Source organism: Pantherophis guttatus, chromosome 1, assembly GCF_059756535.1.
Source record: "Pantherophis guttatus breed Tessera chromosome 1, ASM5975653v1, whole genome shotgun sequence".
Classification (NCBI taxonomy): Eukaryota; Metazoa; Chordata; class Lepidosauria; order Squamata; family Colubridae; genus Pantherophis; species Pantherophis guttatus.
The window spans coordinates 347,395,778-347,419,277 of NC_142063.1; the positions used below are offsets into that span (position 1 = coordinate 347,395,778).

At 45.2% G+C, this 23,500-nt stretch overlaps 1 protein-coding gene across 1 annotated transcript in view; it reads right to left on the bottom strand.

Moving 5' to 3' along the window:
* The window catches only part of ANKRD13B (ankyrin repeat domain 13B), a 39,957-nt gene that overhangs the window by 14,112 nt on the left and 2,345 nt on the right, over nt 1-23,500 (bottom strand). The window contains exons 2-9 of the mRNA XM_060684821.2: nt 11,894-12,029; nt 10,044-10,168; nt 6,828-6,873; nt 5,666-5,809; nt 4,168-4,357; nt 1,975-2,041; nt 1,786-1,867; nt 336-400 (exon numbers count right to left, since the gene is read on the bottom strand). Of these exons, the coding sequence (XP_060540804.2) occupies nt 336-400; nt 1,786-1,867; nt 1,975-2,041; nt 4,168-4,357; nt 5,666-5,809; nt 6,828-6,873; nt 10,044-10,168; nt 11,894-12,029 (855 nt within the window). The remainder of the gene's footprint in view (nt 1-335; nt 401-1,785; nt 1,868-1,974; nt 2,042-4,167; nt 4,358-5,665; nt 5,810-6,827; nt 6,874-10,043; nt 10,169-11,893; nt 12,030-23,500) is intronic.

Below are 23,500 nucleotides of genomic sequence, written 5' to 3' on the forward strand. Positions count from 1 at the left end.
ACCGTGGCAAGAAAAGTCATAAAATGGGGCAAAACTCCCTGAACAAACGTCTCACCTCTTAGCAACATAAATTTTGGGCTCCCTTGCGGTCGTATGTCGAGCACTCCCTGTACATGCCAGTTGGCAAGTGCCGAAAACTTGAACACGTGACACTGCGGTGGTCCCAAGTATGAGGACAGGTTGTAAGTTACTTTTTCCAGCACCATCGTAATTTCAAACTGTCGTTAAACGAATGGCCGTAAGTCGAGGACTACCTGTATTTCCAAACTACAAGCAAGAAGCAGAACGTTGGTGACCTTTGACACCCCCTCCCCAAACAGCTGAATATTACTCACCCCATTGTTGGGACCCACGTGTTGTTCGGCGATGCCCAGGAAGGACTGCAGTGGGGTTTTGCCACCTGCAAGAGACGAAAGCTGTAAAAACGGGGGATTTTGAATTTGTGGGTGGCACATCTGGGGCACAACAGAGTGGTGGGGTGGCCTAGAGGTGTCTGTCTGTCTGTCTGTCTGTCTATCTATCATCTATCTCTATCATCTATCTATCTATCTATCCATCCATCTCTCTCTCTCTCTCTCTCTCTCTCTCTATTAATTCATCCATCCATCTATATCTCTATCTATCTCTATCTATTATCTCTCACTCTCTCTTTATCATCTACCTACCTACCTACCTACCTACCTACCTACCTACCTCTATTAATCCATCCATCCATCTCTCTTTCTCTCTGTCTATCTATCTATCTATCATCTATCTATCTAATCTATCTATCTATCTATCTCTCTCTCTCTCTCTCTCTCTCTCTTTCTATCTATCTATCTATCAATCATCTATCTATCTATCTATCTATCTATTAATCCATCCATCCATCCATCTCTCTCTCTCTGTGTCTATCAATCATCTATCTATCTATTAATCCATCCATCTCTCTCTCTCTCTCTCTCCCCCTCTCTTTCTATCTATCTATCTATCTATCTATCTATCTATTAATCCATCCATCCATCCATCTCTCTCTCTCTGTGTCTATCAATCATCTATCTATCTCTCTCTCTCTCTCTCTCTCTCTTTCTATCTATCTATCAATCATCTATCTATCTATCTATCTATCTATTAATCCATCTCTCTCTCTCTCTCTCTCTCTCTTTCTATCTATCTATCAATCATCTATCTATCTATCTATCTATCTATCTATCTATCTATCTATCTATCTCTATCTCTCTATTGGTCCATCCATCGATCCATCCATATCTCTATCTATGTCTATTATCTCTCTCTCTCTCTCTCGATCCATCCATCCATCTATATCTCTATCTATCTCTATCTATTAAACAGATTAACAGAGTTGGAAGGGACCTTATAGGACTAGATGACCTATAATATAGGTCATCTAGTCCAACCCTCCGCCCAAGCAAGGAGACCCTACACCCTTTATGACAGAGGACAGTCCAGTCTCTTCTTGAAAGCCTCCAGTGATGAAGCTCCCACAACTTCCGAAGGCAACTTCTCTTCCATGGGTTGAGCTATCTCTCTCTCTCTTATCTCTTCTGTTGTTGTTAGTGGCGGAGTCGTGTCCGACCCACCGCGACCCCCCTGGACAACGTTCCTCCAATCCTTCCTGTCCTCCTACCATCCTCTGGAGTCCACTGAAGCTCACGCCGACTGCTAAACCGATGTTTTAAAATAGGAGGAACGATTGCAGCTCCTTCGTAAATTGCAAACTGAAATGGCAGAATAACTCAGCAAGCAAAAATCCAGATTTTTGGTCGAAAATATAGAACTTCTCACCTTTAGTTTTTCCTTTGTGCTGCTCGGAAAGGTGTCCGGTCCGTGTCCGGGTGATGAGTTCTACATTGGAAGCCCCATAAACCTGTTGACCAAGGGACAGACGGTACGTTTCCTCAGCGTCCTCACCTGAGGCCCCTCCCTGCCCCTCTTCCCATCAACTTCTCAAGCTTCTAGTCCTCAGTATCACACCTTGGCTTCGTACCCGTTCACCACCTCGGTCTTTTCGCTCCTCCAGCCTAAAATACCCGTCTTGTTCCTGGCAGGCAGAGAAAGAGAGAGAGAGAAGAAATCAGTGGGAGAATGACAGGCACTCCTCGACTTATGACCCCAACTGAGCCCAGGATTTATGAAATTTCTTAAGTGAGTTTTGCCCCGTTTTACGACTTCTCTTGCCACCGTTGATAAGCGAATCACTGCAGGTGTGTTAAATTAGTGACACATGACTTTTTAAGCGAATCTGGCTTCCCCGTTGACTTTGCTTGTCAGACAGTCGCAAAAGGGGATCATGTGACCCTGGGATGCTGCGACCGTCATAAATATGAGCACTCAAACAGCACTCCTACCTAGTTAGGGTAATGAAACGTCGGGAAGAAAACAATCAAGCTCAGAGAGCACCAAGGACCCCTCAAATATGAGCCAGTTGCCAAGCAATGGTCATAAGTGTGAAAAAAACGGTCCTAAGTCACTTTTTTCAATGCCGTCGTAACTTCGAACGGTCACTAAACGAACTGTCGTAAGTCGAGGACTACCTGTATTTTTTTTTTTAATCCGAATGTGTCATAGGTGGTCCTTGACTTACGACCATAATGGAGCCTGCCCATCACAGGGTCCATTGACAGTTGTAAAGCGAATGCCCCAGTTGTAAAGCAGCCACCGCATTCATTCAAATGAATCAATTGGGCGCAATTGTCCCAAAAAAAGCAAAAATTATTCCCCGTTTTCAGCAAAACCATCATAAAACGTGATCATATGACAGAAGGAGGAAGAGGAGGAAGAAGAGGAGGGAGGAGGATTGTGGGGTTCCTTGGTGGTCTCTGAGCTTTTGTGTTTGCAGACGTCTCATGACCCAACTACGTAATGGCATCAACGCTAGAAAGGAGCAGGGTTTGCGGGGAAGAGGAGGAGGAAGAGGAGGAGGACTGTGGGGTACTTGGTGCTCCCTTAGCTTGGTGGTTTTTCTTGCAGAAATTTCATTATCTATCTATCTATCTATCTATCTATCTATCATCTATCTATCTATCTATCATCTATCTATCTTATCTATCTAATCTATCTATCTATCTTATCTATCATCTATCTATCTTATCTATCTATCTATCTATCATCTATCTATCTATCTATCATCTATCTATCTTATCTATCTAATCTATCTATCTATCTTATCTATCATCTATCTATCTTATCTATCTATCTATCTATCATCTATCTATCTATCTATCATCTATCTATCTATCTATCTATCTATCTATCTATCTAATCATATTTCTATGCCGCCCACTCTCCGAGGACTCTGGGTGGCTTACAACAATCGACAGTATACTAAATAGCCTATTGCCCCCCAACAATCTGGGTCCTCATTTTACCCACCTCGGAAGGACGGAAGGCTGAGTCAACCTTGAGCCGGTGAGATTTGATCCGCTGATCTGCTGAACTAGCAGTCAGCTGAAGTAGCTGCAGTACTGCACCCTAACCGCTGCACCACCTTGGCTCTATATAGGTAACGTCATCACTTCAATAAGCAGGTTAGGTGTCCTTTGGTGAACCTCAAGTTAGTCAGCAAAGCCAGGTCTCACGCTCCAGTCCAGGAAAGTGAGGGGCTGCCCCATCTGTATAAATTGCACCCCTGCCCTCTTGATTTTGTTGAGATCCCTCCCCACCATCAATTATTTTATTTATTTATTTAATTAAATTTCTATACCGCCCTTCTCCCGAAGGACTCAGGGCGGTGAACAGCCACAAGAGAAAACACAGAAGTACAAAAATTTAAAATAGATTAAAAACGAATTAAATAATTTGGCTGAATTTTAAAATACCCCATAATTTAAAACAGATTAAAATTTGTATTTAAAATTTATATTTAAAAGGGGAGAAGATTTAGGCCAGGCCAGCTTGATGAAATAAAAAAGTCTTAAGCGCGTGACGGAAGGTGCGCAGATCCGGGATCTTCCGTATCTCCGGGGGGAGCTCGTTCCAGATCGTAGGTGCCCCCACAGAGAAGGCCCTCCCCCTAGGGGCCGCCAGTCGACATTGTTTGGCCGACGGCACCCAGGGGAGCCCCTCTCTATGGGAGCGTACCAATGGCCCTGGTCCATCCGTTGATGCCACCATGCCTAGTGTTTTGAACCCTCCTTCCAGGACACCCCGCGCGCACCTTCCCCATACCTCTCGAAGGCAATATTGCGCATGTCCAGATGCGTGGCGACCACGGGGGCCATCAGGCGCCCCATCACCTGCTCCTCGGTGGGCTGCATGGCCGCGAGGATGGTCTCCTGGTCGTGGGTAGCCAGCGCCAGCGTTTCGGAGTATACCACCTGCCGGTTGTGATCCACCTCCATGAACACCGCACTCGTATCTGAAGAAAGAAGGAGGAGGGAAGAGAAGAGATGAATCATCATCTTATTAGTCCAAACATTAAAAGCAGCCTCATCTGATAAGTCTTTCAAGGAAGCCCCTTCCCCAGAAGCATAATCCCATTGGCCCAAATATTGAAAGCAGTCTTGTCTCATAAGTCTTTCAAGGAAGCTCCTTCACAAGAAGCATCATCTGATTGGTCCAAATATTGAAAGCAGCCTCATCTCATAAGTCTTTCAAGGAAGCTCCTTCCCCAGAACAATAATCCCATTGGTCCAAATATTGAAAGCAGCCTTGTCTCATAAGTCTTTGAAGGAAGCCCCTTCCCCAGAACAATCATCCCATTGGTCTAAATATTGAAAGCAGCCTTGTCTCATAAGTCTTTGAAGGAAGCTCCTTCACAAGAAGCATCATCCGATTGGTCCAAATATTGAAAGCAGCCTCATCTCATAAGTCTTTGAAGGAAGCTCCTTCCCCAGAACAATAATCCCATTGGTCCAAATATTGAAAGCAGCCCCGTCTCATAAATCTTTGAAGGAAGCTCCTTCCCCAGAACAATAATCCCATTGGTCTAAATATTGAAAGCAGCCTTGTCTCATAAGTCTTTGAAGGAAGCTCCTTCACAAGAAGCATCATCTGATTGGTCCAAATATTGAAAACAGCCTCATCTCATAAGTCTTTGAATGAAGCTCCTTTGCGAAAAGCATCATCTGATTGGTCCAAACACTGAAAGCAGCCTCATCTCATGAGTCTTTGAAGGAAGACCATCTTGGCAACCTGAAGATCTGTGGACTTCAGCACCCAGATTTCCCCAGCCAGCATGGAGGATTCTGGGGGTTGAAGTCCACCCCTCTTAATTCATGGCTGACTAGGGAATTCTGGGATTTGAAGTCCAAACCTCTTAAACCATGCTGGCTGGGGAATTCTGGGAGTGGAAGTCATCGTCCCCCATCTTAAAGCAAGTGGGCTGGGGAATCCTGGGAGCTGAAGTCCACCCCTCTTAAAGCATTAAGAGTTGGCAACAGATCTCTCTACCTGAAGTAGAGAGCTCTGTTGCCAACTCAGCACAACTCTGCACCTCCTTAAAGCAGCCTGTTCAATCCCTGGTTCTGCAGGGAAATGAAAAACATTGCAGCTGCTTTAAATGGCCTAAACCCTGAAAGCAAGATATTTTAATGAGCTTCTTAAAGCAACGGCACCCTTTTTTGCCGAACAGAAGGAAAACATTTTCTCCAGCAAAAAAGAAAAAGAAAACACGGTTGCTTTGATGAGCCACCGAGAAGTGTCAATTTCAATCGTTTTCCCCTACCTTGGCCCCGGAAGATGAAGCTGTGATTTCCACGCTGCCACGTCATGTGGTCGAACCCCAGTAACGTGGTGTCCACTCGCAGGTTCTGCCCACACTTCCACACCTTGTATGTGTCGCTGGGGCAAATCTTGGAGACCAAGGGAACTGTTTGAAAAAATAGAATGCAGAAGAGAAACTAAGGCAGTGTTTCTCAACCTTGGAAGCTTGAAGAGGGGTGGACTTCAACTCCCAGAATCCCCCAGCCAGCAGCGCTGGCTGGGGGATTCTGGGAGTTGAAGTCCACCCCTCTTCAAGCTTCCAAGGTTGAGAAACACTACTGAACTAAGGTGATCAAAGGACTGGAGGCCTAAACATCTGAAGAACAGCTGTGGAATTTGGGTCTGGCCGGTCTAGAGAAAAGAGAAATTAGAGGTGACATGATAGCAATATTCCAGTATTTGAGGGGGCTGCCATAAAGAGGAGAGGGTCAGTTTATTCTCCAAAGCACCTGAAGGCAAGATAAGAAACAATGGTTGGAAACTAATCAAGGAGAGAAGCAACCTGGAATTAAGCAGAAACTTCCTAACAGTGAGGACAATTAACCAGCGGAACAGCTGGCCACCAGAAATTGTGGGTGCTCCAACACTGGAGGTTTTTAAGAAGAGATTGGACAGCTACCTGTCTGAGATGATATAGGATCTCCTGCCTGAGCAGAGGGCTGGACTAGAAGACCTCCAAGGTCCCTTCCAGATCATTCATTCTATTCATTCTCTCTTTCATTCTATATGCCGTCCATCTCGGTGTCGAAGAGATTCTGGGTGGCTTATTCAATTTATCATGCCCCTGGAATTAGGTCCTTCCCCTACTCTCTGAGCAGCCGTGTTCTCTGCCCCAGAAAAGTAGGTACATTGGGAAGAGGAGGGGAGGGGGGGAGTCAAAAAAGTCAAGATGGCTGACATGTCTGCAGAATCGAAGCCCCACCCGTTTACGATGCATTCAACAACGTAAAGACGAGGAGGCTTTGCAAATTTTGGATTATCTTGACTTTTTCTAATCCTGCAAATGCCCCTGGGGGGGGGTTGCTTAAGGGGAGGGTTGGTTTTTCCACTGGGGGGGGGGCAGACAGATGACAGCCCGTTCCCAATTGGGGATTTGTTTGCTTTCTTTCGGCATGCCAACGTACCCCAACTCGTGAATTCCCACTTCATCTCCACGTAGAAATCTTGAGCCTGCAGCAACGAGAAAACGAAAGAGTTGGGAGGGAGGGTTAAATACAGGGGGGGGTCCTTGACATATGACCACCATCGAGGCCAAAATTTATGTTGCTAAGTGAGAAATTTGTTAAGCGGGTTTTGCCCCATTTTACGACTTCATAACCATTTTTTTAGTGACTTTGAAGTTGCGAAAAAGTGACTTATGACCATTTTTCACACTTACGACCATCGCAGTATTCCCCAGTCACACGATCAAAATTCAGACACTCGGAAACTGACTTGTATTTATGACGGTTGCATTTTTCTGGAGGGGGGGAGGGGTTTCGTGTGATTCCCTTTTGCGACTTTCTGACAAGCAAAGTCAATGGGGAAGAAGCCAAATTCACTTAAACAACCATTTTACTGATTTAAAAACTGTACGATTCACTTAACAACAGTGGCAAGAAAGGTTGTAAAATGGAGTAAAACTCACTTAAATGGTTCACTTAGCGACATAAAGGTTGAGCTCCATTTTGGCCGTAAGTTGAGGACTAACTGTATCAGCCCTTCAAGACACATGGCTCTCTGCTGAATGGTTAGGAAGGGGAAAGAAATACAGTTATTAAAGTTATGAATGGAACCTTTTCTGGAGCTTTTATTAAGAACTGGCAGCAAGAAACATTAAGGTTATAAAAAGAAGCTGCCCAAAATCTCACTTCCAATTTAACTTTCCTTTATTTATTAATCTGTTTATTTATTCATCAGTTCTTACGTTCCGTTGAGTTCTCAGATACGACGGGCAAATTCCAAACCCACAAGGTGCCATTAAAAAGGCCACCAATAAAACCGATCATGATTAAATAAATGAATTCATATTACTAAGATAATCCTTGATTTACGACGGTTAGATCATACTAAGAATAAGATTTATTTATTTATTTATTTATTTATTTTATTTCATTATTTCATTTCATTATTTTATTTTATTTTATTTTATTATATTATTATATTATATTATATTATATTATATTATATTATATTATATTATATTATATTATTTTATTTTATTTTATTTTATTTTATTTTATTTTATTTTATTTTATTTTATTTTATTTTATTTTATTTTATTTTATTTTTCTATGCTGCCCTTCTCTGGAGACTAAGGGCGGCTTACAATGCGTTAAGCAATAGCCTTCATACTTTTGTATATTTTATACAAAGTCAGCTTATTGCCCCCACAAACTGGGTCCTCAATTTACCTACCTTAGAAAGGATGGAAGGCTGAGTCGACCTTGAGCCTGGTGAGATTCGAACTCGCAGTAATTGCAGGCAGCTGGATGTTAAATGCTGCCTTAATAGGAGGCATTAGCCTCCTACGCCACTCAGGCTCCTATGGGATGCTATGAAATGTTATGTATATAACAGGGCTCAGCGGTTGAAAACACTGAGCTTCTCAGATGGAAAGCTTGATAGGCCACGTTCGAGACCCGAACATTGCGAGACAGGGTGAGTTCCCGTTCCTTGCTGAAGCTCCTGCCCACCTAGCAATTCAAAATCTTTTAAAATCTACTTTCAATGACCCCATAATCCAGTGTTTCTCAACCTTGGTAGCTTGAAGATGGGTGGACTTCAACTCCCAGAATCCCCTAGCCAGCAGCGCTGGCCGGGGGATTCTGGGAGTTGAAGTCCACCCATCTTCAAGCTTCCAAGGTTGAGAAACACTGCCATAATCCCTTGCGGTGCGGAGTCTGGCCAACTGAATGGAGCTGAATGTTTACTGGCCGGATGCCCTTCCTGTTGCCAATGAGGAGTTTTTTTTCAGCAGATATATTCTCATCGTGCCCAGAGAGAGAAATATCTGCCTCTATCTAGGATCGAATTCACAGCCTCCTGATTGTGAGGTGAGAGCTCCACCTTTAGGCCACCGCACCACTCTTCGAAAGCATGTAAATGCGAGTAGATAAATAGGTACCCCGAAAATAAGACCGCGTCTTATATTAATTTTTGCTCCAAAAGACGCATTAGGGCTTATTTTCTGATTAGGTCTTATTTTGGGGAAAATGCAATCTTAAAAGTTAAAGGTTCCCCTCGCACGTATGTGCTAGTCGTTCCCGGCTCTAGGGGGCGCTGCTCATCTCCGTTTCAAAGCCGAAGAGCCAGCGCTGTCCGAAGACGTCTCCGTGGTCATGTGGCCGGCATGACTCTCAATGCCAAAGGCGCACAGAACGCTGTCACCTTCCCACCAAAGGGGGTCCCTATTTTTCTACTTGCATTTTTTACGTGCTTTCGAACTGCTAGGTTGGCAGAAGCTGGGACAAGTCACGGGAGCTCACCCCGTTACGCGGCACTTGGGATTCGAACCGCTGAACTGCCAACCTTTCGATCGACAAGCTCAGCGTCTTTAGCCACTGAGCCACCGCGTTCCTATCAATCTTAACTGGGGCTTATTTTGGGAGGTAGGGCTTATATGAGGAGCATCCTGAAAAGTCATGCTAGGACTTATTTTCCGGTTGGGTCTTATTTTCGGGAAAACAGGATACCACTTCGGTGGGAAGGTAACCGCGTTCTGTGTGCCTTTGGGGTTTAGCCATGCTGGCCACATGACCCCCGAAAATGTCTTTGCACAACGCTGGCACCCTTGGCCAAGAAACGGAGATGAGCCCCACCCTCCAGAGTCAGACAGGACGGATAGCGAAACCCTTCCCTTTTTATATTTGAAACCACAGGTAGTCCTCGACTTACAACGATTCATTTAGTGACCGTTCAAAGTTACAACGGCAACTGAAAAAAAGTGACTTAGGACCGTTTTTCATACTTACGACCGTTGTGGCATCCCCATAATCAGGTGCTCAAAATTCAGACGGTTGGCAACTGACTTGTATTTATGACGCTCGCAGCGTTTCCCAGTCACGTGATCTCCTTTTGCCAATGGGGGAGATCAATGGGGGAAGCCATTGATTCACTTAACAACGGTGTTCCCAACTTAACAAATGCAACGGTTCGCTTAACAACCATGGCAAGGAAAGTCGTAAAATAACAGCAAAAAACAAAAAAGTCACTTAAGCCATGGTTCACTTAGCGATGAAAATTTGGGGCTCAGTTGTGGTCGTACGTGGAGGGCTGTACGAGGGGTTTGCAAGAGGTTTACAATCTCAGCAAGGACACAAAGGGGAGGACCCCGGAAGGGGCGAGGAGGGGGAACTGACCTTCCGTAATTTTTCTAGCAGGACGGGGATCCCGGCCAAACGCTTGATGGCTCGCTGGTAGTCCCGATAACGCAGCACCAGTTGAACTAATTCCAGGTCCTGAGTGCTGACGGCCTCCTGCAACACTGCAACCCGAGAAGGAGATCAGGAAAACCATCCGTCGCCAAACTACACGGTCCTCGACTTACAACCGTTCGCTTAATGACTTTCGTTACAACGGCGGTGCGAAAAAAAAAAAAGTGACTTTGCAATGGGTCCTCGCACTTATGACCGTCGCAGCATCCGCATGGCCACGGGATTAAAATTTGCATGCTTGGTCACCGGAATGTTCAGGCAGTCCTCGACTTACGACGGTTCGCTTAGTGACCGTTCAGAGTTACCCCGGCACCGAAAAAAGTGACTCGTGAGCATTTTCCAGACTTACGACCATTGTAGCATCTGTGGTGACATAATTTTCATTCGGATGCTCGGCAACTGACTCATAGTTATGACAGTCGCAGTGTCCTGGGGTCACGTGATTCCCTTTTGCGACCTTTTGACAAGTAAAATCAACAGGGAAGCCCGATTCACTTAACAACCGTGTTAATAACTTAACAACTGCAGTGATTCACTTAACGACTGTGGCAAGAAAGGTCGTGAAATGGAGCAAAACTGAGTGAACGAATTTTGGACTCAATGGTGGTCGTAAATCGAGGACTGCCCGAATGAACAAACTGGGTAGCAGGTGCAATTAAATAAAATAAAATCCTTCTCTTTTTTGCATGTGTTCTGCATACAACGCATTTTTTAAAAGGGCATGGCTCTGTGAGAGTCACAACCTCCATTTTTTTCCCACACTTTCACATCCTGAATATACAAACTCAAATTCCTAGCCACATCCCCTTTCCCTTTCTTTCTTTCTTTCTTTCTTTCTTTCTTTCTTTCTTTCTTTCTTTCTTTCTTTCTTTCTTTCTTTCTTTCTTTCTTTCTTTCTCTCTCTCTCTCTCTCTCTTTCTTTCTCTCTTTCTCTCGATTTATTAAAATTCTTTTGAAAATCTTTTTCAAACATTCGTTCAAATTCCTTTGAAAATAACTTTGGAAATGGTGAACTGAAAATGTTCAGAAGTGGAAATCAACGGACCTTGGTCTTAACAGTTAAATGAACACGCACCCAGGGGGAAAAATATCATTTCCTATAAGTGACTTTCAGTTCACTTTTCAGGACAGAGATGTTGCCTGCTGAAGTCAGGAGAGATGGAATGGTCTTTCTTTTTCTTTTTCTTTTTCTTTTTTTGCTTTAATTTATATGCTGCACTTCTCCGGAGACTCAGGGCGGCTTACAATGCGTTAAGCAATAGCCTTCATCCTTTTGTATATTTATACAAAGTCAGCTTATTGCCCCCACAAACTGGGTCCTCATTTTACCTACCTTAGAAAGGATGGAAGGCTGAGTCAACCTTGAGCCTGGTGAGATTCGAACTCACAGTAATTGCAGGCAGCTGGTCTTAATAACAGGGTGCTTTAGTCCACTGTACTACAGGCTCTTTCTTAACCTCTGCAACATTAAGAAAGCATGCTGGCTGGGGGATTCTGGGAGTGGAAGTCCACCCCTCTTAAAGCATTCTGGCTGGGGGATTCTGGGAGTGGAAGTCTTTCCATCTTAAAGCATGCTGGCTGGGGGATTTGCAACTTTGGAACCAGGTTGCAAATCCCCCCCAGGGAAGTCTGACATAACTTCAAATGGTCGTAAGTCGAGGACCACCTGTGTATTCTGTGGCATGCTGCAGCTCTGAAAATCTTTTTCTGCTAAAGAAAATGCACTGATGTTCAGCTTCGCTTTTCACCTGCCAAGGAGAGAAATGGTAACACACCTGTCCAGCCGGACCGATTTTCTTTGGCCACGTCTGCGCCGTGTCGCAAGAGAACTCGTGCACATTCCAGGTGGCCCAGGGTGGTGGCCAGGTGCAAGGGAGTTCGGCCTCGGGGGTCCACCTGTTCCACATCCACCTGCCAGGAGAAAAGGGAGGTATTTTATATCACCACGATACCAAAAAAAGATGTGGAGACTCTAGAAAAAGTGCAGAGAAGAGCAACCAGGATGATGAGGGGACTGGAGGCTCAAACAGACAATGAACGGTTGCAGGAACTGGGCATCATGGCTGGTCTAGTGAAGAGAAGGACCAGGGGAGACAGGAGAGCATCTTCCAATATTTGAGGGGCTGCCCCAGAGAGGAGGAAGGGGGTCAAGCTATTTTCCAAAGCACCAGAAGGCAGGACAAAAAGCAACGGATGGAAATTAATCAAGGAGAGAAGCAACTTGGAATTAAGAAGGAATTTCCTGACAGTGAGAACAATTAATCAGAGGAACCGCTTGCCACCAGAAGTTGTGGGTGCTCATCACTGGAAGTTTTTAAGAAGATGTTGGATAACCATTTGTTATCCATGGTATAGGGTCTTCTGCTTTAGCAGGGGGTTGGACTAGAAGACCTCCAAGGTCCCATCCAACTCTGTTATTCTGCCCTTCCTTCCTTCCTTCCTTTCCTCCATTCCTTCCTCCATTCCATTCCTTCCTTCCCTCCTCTTTCCTTCCTTCCTACCTACCTACCTACCTACAGAGATTTTTAAGAAGAGATTGCACAGCAGCCTGTTTGAAATAGCATAGGCTTCCTCCCTGAGCAAGGGGCTGGACTAGAAGACCTCCAAGGTCCCTTCCAACCAACCTCCCTCCCTCCCTCCCTCCCTTCCCACTAGAGGTTTTTAAGAAGAGATTGGACAACCATTTTGTCTGGAATGGTATCCTGCTGAAGCAGGGGGTTGGACTAGAAGACCTCCAGGGTCCCTTCCGATTCTGTTGACACCTGGCCATGACAGCAAGCACCATTTCCATCCTTCCGGTTCAGTGGCCAAGGAGAATTCATTCACAAACCACACCAAGAAAACCCCTGGACCTTTTCCTGGGGTTATTTTTGCTACAGGTACTGCTTTTCTTACAACCACCATTGAGCCCAATGCATCACTTGCTCAACGAGATGACTGTTAAGCTGTTAAGTGTTAAGCTGTTAAGCCGCCCAGAGTTATCCTGTGCTAAGATGGGTGGCCCGTCAGTTTCGTAAATAAATAAAATCTCATTTCTTGCCAGGCTTCTGAAGTGAATCCTAAATTGTTACGTCAGTCACACAGTTGTTAAGTAAACCTGGCTTCCCCGTTGCTTGTCAGGACGACACAAAAGGGATCCTGGGACACTGCCACCGTCATAAATGTGAGTCACTTGGCAAGCATCCGACTGTAAATCACATGACCATGATGGGGATGCTGCAATGGTCATACATGTAAAAATGGTCATAAGTCATTTTTTCAGTTCTGCTGCAACTTCGCATGGTCACTAAACGAATGGTTGTAAGTCGAGTAATACCTGTACTTGCAAATCCTAGGAATCCAAATTAAAGCATCCCACACAGGAGGTGGGTTGACACATCCATGCTGGCTGGAGGATTCTGGGAGTGGAAGTCCACCCCTCTTAAAGCATGGCTGGCTGGGGAATTCTGGGAGTGGAAGTCCTCCCCTCTTAAAGCATGGCTGGCTGGGGAATTCTGGGAGTGGAAGCCCACCCCTCTTAAAGCATGGCTGGCTGGGGGATTCTGGGAGAGGAAGCCCACCCCTCTTAAAGCATTGCTGGCTGGGGAATTCTGGGAGTAGAAGTCCTCCCCTCTTAAAGCAGGCTGGCTGGGGAATTCTGGGAGTGGAAGTCCACCCATCTTAAATCCTGCTGGCTGGGGAATTCTGGGAATGGAAACCCACCCCTCTTAAAGCATGCTGGCTGGGGGATTCTGGGAGAGGAAGCCCACCCCTCTTAAAGCATTGCTGGCTGGGGAATTCTGGGAGTAGAAGTCCTCCCCTCTTAAAGCAGGCTGGCTGGGGAATTCTGGGAGTGGAAGTCCACCCATCTTAAATCCTGCTGGCTGGGGAATTCTGGGAATGGAAACCCACCCCTCTTAAAGCATGGCTGGCTGGGGGATTCTGGGAGAGGAAGCCCACCCCTCTTAAAGCATTGCTGGCTGGGGAATTCTGGGAGTAGAAGTCCACCCCTCTTAAAGCATGGCTGGCTGGGGAATTCTGGGAGTGGAAGTCCTCCCCTCTTAAAGCATGGCTGGCTGGGGGATTCTGGGAGAGGAAGCCCACCCCTCTTAAAGCATTGCTGGCTGGGAGATTCTGGGAGTGGAAGTCCACCCCTCTTAAAGCATGGCTGGCTGGGAGATTCTGGGAGTGGAAGCCCACCCCTCTTAAGGTATGGCTGGCTGGGGGATTCTGGGAGTGGAAGCCCACCCCTCTTAAAGCATGGCTGGCTGGGGGATTCTGGGAGTGGAAGCCCACCCCTCTTAAAGCATGGCTGGCTGGGGGATTCTGGAAGTTGAAGTCCACCTCTCTTAAAGCATTGCTGGCTGGGAGATTCTGGGAGTGGAAGCCCACCCCTCTTAAGGTATGGCTGGCTGGGGAATTCTGGGAGTGGAAGCCCACCCCTCTTAAAGCATGGCTGGCTGGGAGATTCTGGGAGTGGAAGCCCACCCCTCTTAAGGTATGGCTGGCTGGGGAATTCTGGGAGTGGAAGCCCACCCCTCTTAAAGCATGGCTGGCTGGGGGATTCTGGGAGTGGAAGCCCACCCCTCTTAAGGTATGGCTGGCTGGGGAATTCTGGGAGTGGAAGCCCACCCCTCTTAAAGCATGGCTGGCTGGGGGATTCTGGGAGTGGAAGCCCACCCCTCTTAAGGTATGGCTGGCTGGGGAATTCTGGGAGTGGAAGCCCACCCCTCTTAAAGCATGGCTGGCTGGGAGATTCTGGGAGTGGAAGCCCACCCCTCTTAAGGTATGGCTGGCTGGGGAATTCTGGGAGTCGAAGTCCACCTCTCTTAAAGCATGGCTGGCTGGGGAATTCTGGGAGTGGAAGCCCACCCCTCTTAAAGCATGGCTGGCTGGGGGATTCTGGGAGTTGAAGTCCACCTCTCTTAAAGCATTGCTGGCTGGGAGATTCTGGGAGTGGAAGCCCACCCCTCTTAAAGCATGGCTGGCTGGGAGATTCTGTGAGTGGAAGCCCACCCCTCTTAAAGCATGGCTGGCTGGGAGATTCTGGGAGTGGAAGCCCACCCCTCTTAAAGCATGGCTGGCTGGGAGATTCTGTGAGTGGAAGCCCACCCCTCTTAAGGTATGGCTGGCTGGGGAATTCTGGGAGTGGAAGCCCACCCCTCTTAAGGCATGGCTGGCTGGGGGATTCTGGGAGTGGAAGCCCACCCCTCTTAAGGTATGGCTGGCTGGGGAATTCTGGGAGTGGAAGTCCTCCCCTCTTAAAGCATGGCTGGCTGGGGGATTCTGGGAGTGGAAGTCCTCCCCTCTTAAAGCATGGCTGGCTGGGGAATTCTGGGAGTGGAAGTCCTCCCCTCTTAAAGCATGGCTGGCTGGGGGATTCTGGGAGTGGAAGCCCACCCCTCTTAAAGCATGGCTGGCTGGGGAATTCTGGGAGTGGAAGTCCTCCCCTCTTAAAGCATGGCTGGCTGGGGGATTCTGGGAGTTGAAGTCCACCTCTCTTAAAGCATTGCTGGCTGAGAAACAGGGTGAGTGTCAGCCAAAATTCTCTCGGGGGCTCTTTGCAAGAGGTGAGAATAATTTCATTGCCAACCTTCCCCAGAGGTTTCTTTCAGTCTTCTATTCTTCCAGCAGCTGAGTGTTAATTGCAAATAAGTGGAACTAACATTTATCAGTGCAGCAGGAAAACAAGTGGCAAAAGATTTTTGGGAGGGGGAGGGAGGCTGAGCAGACAGATCTACAGAGAAATCAGCAAAAAAAGAAAAACCAACTACCAGTTTCCTCTCTGCTGCCCAAGTACTTAACTCCACATCTACTTCTTGTATATTCTCTCGCAATTCCGGTGACATCCATGTTATCTCAATTCTCGACCATGATTTATGCATATTTGAATAGAAAGTATATTGTTTTTTCCTTTGGTTTTAATTCCCTCCAAGCATCTTTAATTCCTAGTTCCTCCGTCATTTCAAAAAAGGTCTTTGGTATAATTCCCTTAGCTTTTTGCGTTGTTTTGCTAAGTCTAATTTTGCATCAACCATGGCGGTAAAATCTCCCACAATACAGATGTTATCATAGTCTATTTCTGTCATTTTTTTTATGTTCATAAGAAACTTCTTGGTTAGCCTTTTGGTGCATATATTACCGTTGATAATGCCCATTTATAATTCATCATTACTTCCGCTATCAAAATTCACCCCTCTTCATCTTTATAGGTTTGTTTTGATTCTATGGAAATCGTGCATCGTATCTTTGCCTTCGAATACGAAATCCGTGGTTGCAATCAGTCAACTGTTTAGACTGGATTGTATACAGTGACTTTCCTGGTTGCGTCTTCTCCTTCGGTCAGGTCAAGCAGGAGGGGTATTCTGTGCACCTGGTCACCAAAGGAAGGGTCTCCAACCTTGACAACCTTATAACTTGTGGACTTCAACTCCCAGAATTCTCCAGCCAGCTTTGCTTTAAGACTTGTAGACTTCAACTCCCAGAATTCTCCAGCCAGCATAGCTTTAAGACTTGTAGACTTCAACTCCCAGAATTCCTCAGCCAGCTTTGCTTTAAGACTTGTAGACTTCAACTCCCAGAATTCTCCAGCCAGCATAGCTTTAAGACTTGTGGACTTCAACTCCCAGAATTCCTCAGCCAGCTTTGCTTTAAGACTTGTGCACCTTCCGTCGCGCGCTTAAGACTTTTTTTATTTCATCAACCTGGCCTGGCCTAAATCTTCTCCCCTTTTTAAATGTAAATTTTAATTTGTTTTTAAATGATGGGGTATTTTAAATTCGTTCAGCCAAATTATTTAATTCGTTTTGATTCTATTTTAAATTTTTGTATTTATGTGTTTTATCCTGAGGCTGTTCGCCGCCCTGAGTCCTTCGGGAGTAGGGCGGTATAGGAATTTAATAAAATAAAATAAATAAATAAATGGTGGCCTTCAACTCCCAGAATTCTTTGCTGGCTGAGGAATTCTGGGAGTTGAAGTCCACAAGTCGTAAAGTTGCCAAGGTTGGAGACCCCTGCTCTAAAGGATAGGTCCTCTCTGGTAGGAACCAAGCTACACATGTGGTCCCCAACTTCTCGACACCATTCCCTCTAATGGCTCAACAGCAGTCACTGCGAGAGGGATTTTGGGAGTTCTAGTGGACAATTACTTAAATAGGAGCCAGCCGTGTGCAGCAGCTGCCAAAAAAGCCAACACAGTTCTGGGCTGCATCAACAGAGGGATAGAATCAAGGTCACGTGAAGTGTTGATACCACTTTATAAGGCCTTGGGAAGGCCACACGTGGAATATTGCATCCAGTTTTGGTCGCCACGATGTAAAAAAGATGTGGAGACTCTAGAAAGAGTGCAGAGAAGAGCAACCAGGAGGATTAGGGTGCTAAAACATATGAAGAACAGTTGCTGAAATTGGGTATGTCTAGTTTAATGAAAAGAAGAAACTAGGGGTGATATGATAGCAGGGTTCTAATATCTGAAGGGCTATCGGAGAGAAGAGGGGGGTCAACTTAATCTCCAAAACACTGAAAGCAGGAAAAAAAAGCAATTGATGGAAACTAACCAAGGAGAGAAGCAACCTAGAACTCAGGAGGAATTTTCTGACGGTGAGAACAATTAACCAGTGGAACTGCTTGCCACCAGAAGTTGTGGGTGCTCCATCACTAGAGGTTTTCAAGAAGAGACTGGACAGCCATTTGTCTGAAATGGTAGATGTTCTCCTGCTTGAGCCAGGGGTTGGACTAGAAGACCTCCAAGGCCCCTTCCAACTTGGTTATCCTTCCTTCCTTCCTTCCTTCCTTCCTTCCTTCCTTCCTTCCTTCCTTCCTTCCTAGGTTTTTAAGAAGAGATTCCACAAACATTTGTCTGGAATGGTAGTGGTTCTCCTGCTTGAGCTGGGGGTTGGACTAGAAGACCTCCAAGGTCCCTTCCAAATTTTAAATTGGGTTTTAATTTTGGGTTTTAAAATTCGGCCAAAACTATTTAATGTTTTTAATTAATTTTAACCATGATACCTGTATATTTATGTTTTAATTCTGGCTGTACACCGCCCGAGTCCTTCGGGAGAAGGGCGGTATATAAATAAAATTATTATTATTATTATTATTATTATTATTATTATTATTATTATTATTGTTGTTGTTGTTGTTGTTGTTGTTGTTGTTGTTGTTGTTGTTGTTGTTGTTTTGTTTATTATTATTATTATTATTATTATTATTATTATTATTATTATTATTATTATCTCTGTTATTCTATATTATGATAAAGCGAATGCTGCCCCGATTCTGTCAATTTTCGGCAAGTCCCTTAAAACATACCTTTATCCGCCAGCCTTGTTTATCCCAGGATGATAAACTGGCTAGATGAAATTACGTGACTGATTGTTCTCCTCCCTTCGTTCTTGTTTATTTTTTTTTTACTGTTTATTATATCTGTTTACTTTAATCTGCTGGTTTTATTTATTTTTGATTGTTTTTAGACTACTACGGAGTTCGTAGCGGTTGTTGAGTTGTGTGCCACCTAGAATCACATATCTGTGAGACAGGCGGCTCTTCAGGTAGTCCTCGGCTTACAACATTCGTTTAGTGACCGTTCTAAGTCACAACGGCAGTGGAAAAAATGTCACATGATGGTTTTTCACACTTACGACCATTGCAGCATCCCTATAGTCACGTGATCAAAATGCCGTTGCTTGGAATTCAGACGCTTGACAACTGGTATGTACCTCAGACGTAATTCAGACTCCTAGCAACTGACTCGTACTTATGACGGGGTCAGCAAAGTCAAGGGGGAAGCCAGATTCACTTAACAACCATGTGACCGACTTATGCACTGCAGTGGCTCACTTAATGACTGAGGCAAGAACAGTTGTAAAATGGGGCAAAGCTCGCTTAACCGATGTCTCACTTAACAACAGAAATTTTGGGCTCAGTTGAGGTTGCAAGCTGTATGTAATTTGCAAAAAGAGTCATTTTGCAATTTTGGGATTTTTAGAGCCGTTTTAGGTTAAAGTTTTCTTGGTCAGTTTGGGGCACACCATGCTAAAATAAGCAGGAAGGAAACCGACCCCCCACCCCAAAATAAAGTTAGCACAACAAACTTTGTTACTGTTTGCTATGAAAGAATTTGGAGGAGTGTTTCTGAAACTTGGCTGCTTTAAGAGCTGTGGAATTGCCGGCTGGCTGGGGAATTCTGGGAGTTGAAGTCCACAGGTCTTAAGGTGGGCACGTTTTACAGATTTACAGTTCCCACCAGATTGCAACAACCTAGAGCAGTGTTTCTCAACCTTGGTAGCTTGAAGATGGGTGGACTTCAACTCCCAGAATCTCCCAGCCAGCAGCGCTGGCTGGGGGATTCTGGGAGTTGAAGTCCACCCATCTTCAAGCTTCCAAGGTTGAGAAACACTGACCTAGAGGTTTCTAGTGGGAAATAAATACATTTAATTTCCAAAAACTGGTCCAGCCTTGATCACACACCTGGGATCTCTTAGTGGCCTCCCATCCAAATACTAAATACATCCAACGCCATTGAGCCTTTTGTGGCCAGCCAAGATGTCAATATTGGCGCGTTCAAAGCAAGAGGTCCTTACACCTTTCAGGCTGGCTACCGAACTTGGCAATGGTCAGTGTTGGACTCCAAGCTCCATGTGGCTCCTCCTGATTGCACAATTCTGAGAACTTAAACAGAACGTGCAAAAACAGATAATCCTGCAGAGATCTGTAACTACCTACAAAATAAACACCTTCAAAAACATGTTGTCTGTCTGGGAAGGAAGAAAAGAAGAAAGGAAGAAAGGAAGGAAGAAAGGAAGGGGAAAGGAAAAGGAAGGAAGGAGGAAAGGAAGAATAGAATAGTATAGAGTAGAATAGAGTAGAATAGAGTAGAGTAGAGTAGAGTAGAGTAGAGTAGAGTAGATAGAGTAGAGTAGAATAGAGTAGGAATAGGAATAGGAATAGGAATAGGAATGGAATATAGAAGAGAAGAGAAGAGAAGAGAAGAGAAGAGAAGAGAAGAGAAGAGAAGAGAAGAGAAGAGAAGAGAAGAGAATTAGGATATGGAATGGAATGGAATGGAATGGAATAGAATAGAACGGAACGGAACGGAACGGAACGGAACAGAACGGAACAGAATAGATAATGGAATAGGAATAGGAATAGGGATGGAATATAGAATGGAATGGAATGGAATGGAATAGGATAGGATAGGATAGGATAGGATAGGATAGGATAGGATAGGATAGGATAGGATAGAATAGAATAGAATAGAATAGAATAGAATAGAATTTTTTTATTGGCCAAGTGTGATTGGACACACAAGGAATTTGTCTTGGTGCCTACGCTCTCAGTGTACATAAAAGAAAAGATATGTTCATCAAGAATCATAAGGTACAACACTTAATGATAGTCATAGGGTAGAAAAAGGAAAAGGAAAAGGAGGGAGGAAGGGAGGGAGGGAGGGAGGAAGGAAGGAAGGAAGGAAAATGAAGGAAGGAAAGAAGGAAGGGAGGATGGAAAAAGGGAGAAAGAAAGAAAGAAAGAAAGAAAGAAAGAAAGAAAAAAAAAAAAGAGAAAGAAGGAAGGAAGGAAGGAAGGAAGGAAGGAAGGAAAGAAAGAAAGAAAGAAAGAAAGAAAGAAAGAAAGAAAGAAAGAAAGAAAGAAAGAAAGAAAGAAAGAAAGAAAGAAAAGGAAAATAATCTTAATGGGCCCTGGGACCAGCCAGATTTCAAATATTTGGAGCCCAACATCTACAACCCCTTTGCTGCCCCCTGAGCCTCCCTCACTTCTCTTTCAGTATTTGTGGTTGTGTTGGTGGCTGTGCTTTTTCACATCACCATGACAAAACACCTCAACACAGCCTCACAGCCTCCCTCGTGCCACTCTGCATTTCAGGCACGTCGGTCGTGATTGTGACTTTCTCCCAAACCCCCCAAAAAGAGCCCACAAACACCCCCACCCCCAAACACCCCCCCACACACACAGAGGACTGCCTGGACTTTCCCCAATGGCAAATATGACCCGTGCCAACCCAGGATTTTTTCGTGTTGACACACAACTGCCCCGGCCATGCCAAAGCGGGCGTGGCACATCCTCATACAACACGGATAAATAACACCCACACAACACACCGCAAAAGCGTCTTGCAAACAACAGACACAGGTTGGGGTTTTCATTCCTCGGATGACCCCCAGGCCCGGAATCTGGCATTGTGAGAAAAGGGATCCCAAGAGATCATCCGGGAAGCCTGTACCACTGGGTAATCTGTTTTCCTCTCCCAGCAGTGAGAAGAGCTCAGGGAAACAACAATTGTGTTAATTGTCTTATGAGAAGTCAATGGGAGTGGCTAAATCAGTGTTTCTCAACCTTGGAAGCTTGAAGATGGGTGGACTTCAACTCCCAGAATCCCCCAGCCAGCAGCGCTGGCTGGGGGATTCTGGGAGTTGAAGTCCACCCATCTTCAAGCTTCCAAGGTTGAGAAACACTGGGCTACATGGACCGGAACTCAGCTCCGGTCAACAAGGAATCACATTGGTGCTAGTCCTCTTGATCTACATTTTCCGATTCACGCACCGGTAATCCTTGACTTCCGACCATATTCGAGACTTGGGATTTCCAGTGGTTGTTAAGTGATTGTACGACCTTTTCACTCCCGATTAGTAAATTTAATTTAATTTAATTTAATTTCCAATTTATATACCGCCCTTCTCCCTGAGGACTCGGGGCGGTGTACAGCCAAAATAAGAACACCGAATACAAATATTAAAAAACAGTTAAAAATATATATATAAATTTGGCCCAGAATTTAAGAAATCACAAACCGATTAAAAGAATTTAAAAAATTTCTTCTTAAGCCAATGAATCACTGCGGTCGTTTAAATCAATCACACGGTCGTTAAGCAAATCCAGCCATATGGGAAGGGCCATCCTATGACCCTCCGGGATGCTGCAAGCATCAGAAATACACGATGGGATGCCAATCGCCTGAATTTTGATTACGTAACCATGGGGATGCTGCCACGGTCGCAAGTGAGAGGACTGGTAGTATGTCCCTTTGTACCGCCGTCATAACTTTGAACTAAACGGGTGTTAAGTTGAAAATTACGTGTACTGTATACATCCAGGGGTGGGTTGGCACGGATGAGCTCCACCATGGTGCTCCAAAGGTCTAATGATTTGGCTCTTCCTGGTTTTCACCCAGGATGCTACATCGTGGTTTGCTGAAACGTGGCTTGCAAATAAACCAGGATTTCCGAACTGTAAGGAAGTTACACCCCAAGGGTTGAAGCCAACGATGGGCAATGCCATCCCAGCTGAATGGGAGGAGATGGTTTCCCCGTTCTGAGTTTAGCCTGTTGGAGGCTTCCCACCTTCCATTCCTTGCAGGTATACTGCTGTTAAACATGGAGGCTCAATCTTTAGACAACACGGTGAGTCTAACGCTGGCAGGCCTGGCCTTCGCTTGGATGACCATTCTAAACCAACTCTCTAGCGCAGAGGTCTTCAAACTTGGCAGCTTTAAGACTTGTGGACTTCAACTCCCAGAATTCTCCAGCCAGCATAGCTTTAAGACTTGTGGACTTCAACTCCCAGAATTCTCCAGCCAGCATAGCTTTAAGACTTGTGGACTTCAACTCCCAGAATTCTCCAGCCAGCATAGCTGGCTGGAGAATTCTGGGAGTTGAAGTCCACAAGTCTTAAAGCTGCCAAGTTTGAAGACCTCTGCGTCTAGCAAGACAAAGCTTTAGGCAAGACACGTGGCATAGAAATCAAATAAATATATCATAAACAAATAAATAATATAAGCGTTTTACCACGTACAGGAAATCCTGGACTTACGACCACAAACGGAGCCCCCAAATGTCTATTGCTAAGCGAGACAGTTGAGTTTTGCCTCATTTTACGGCCTTTCTCGCCACAGTCGTTAAGGCAGTCACTGCAGCTGTTAAGGCAGTCAGACGGTTGTTAAGTGAATCTGCTCGTCAGAAGGTCACAAAAGGGGATCGCAATGCAACCGTCATAAAGGTGAGTCGATGGCCAAGCATCCTTATTTTGATCACGTGAGAGCAGGGATGCTGCAACGGTCGTAAGCGTGAACAAACGCTTAGGTAAGTCACTTTTTTACCGGTGCCTTTGTGATTTTTAAACCATCACTAAATGAGCTGCTGTAAGTCGAGGACTACCTGTAAAAAGGTTTGGTAAGATCCAGGAGTGAAGCTAAATCCAGAAATTTTGCTCACAGGTGAGCAAAGGCTATCAATCTATCAAAGAGAGTAGAGCTGGAAGGGGCCTTGGAGGTCTTCTAGTCCAGCCCCCTGCTCAAACAGGAGACCCTAGACCAGTGATGGCGAATCTTTTTGCCATCGCGTGCCAGGAAGGGGGGGGGACGTGCATGTGTGGCCACACCCATAATTCTA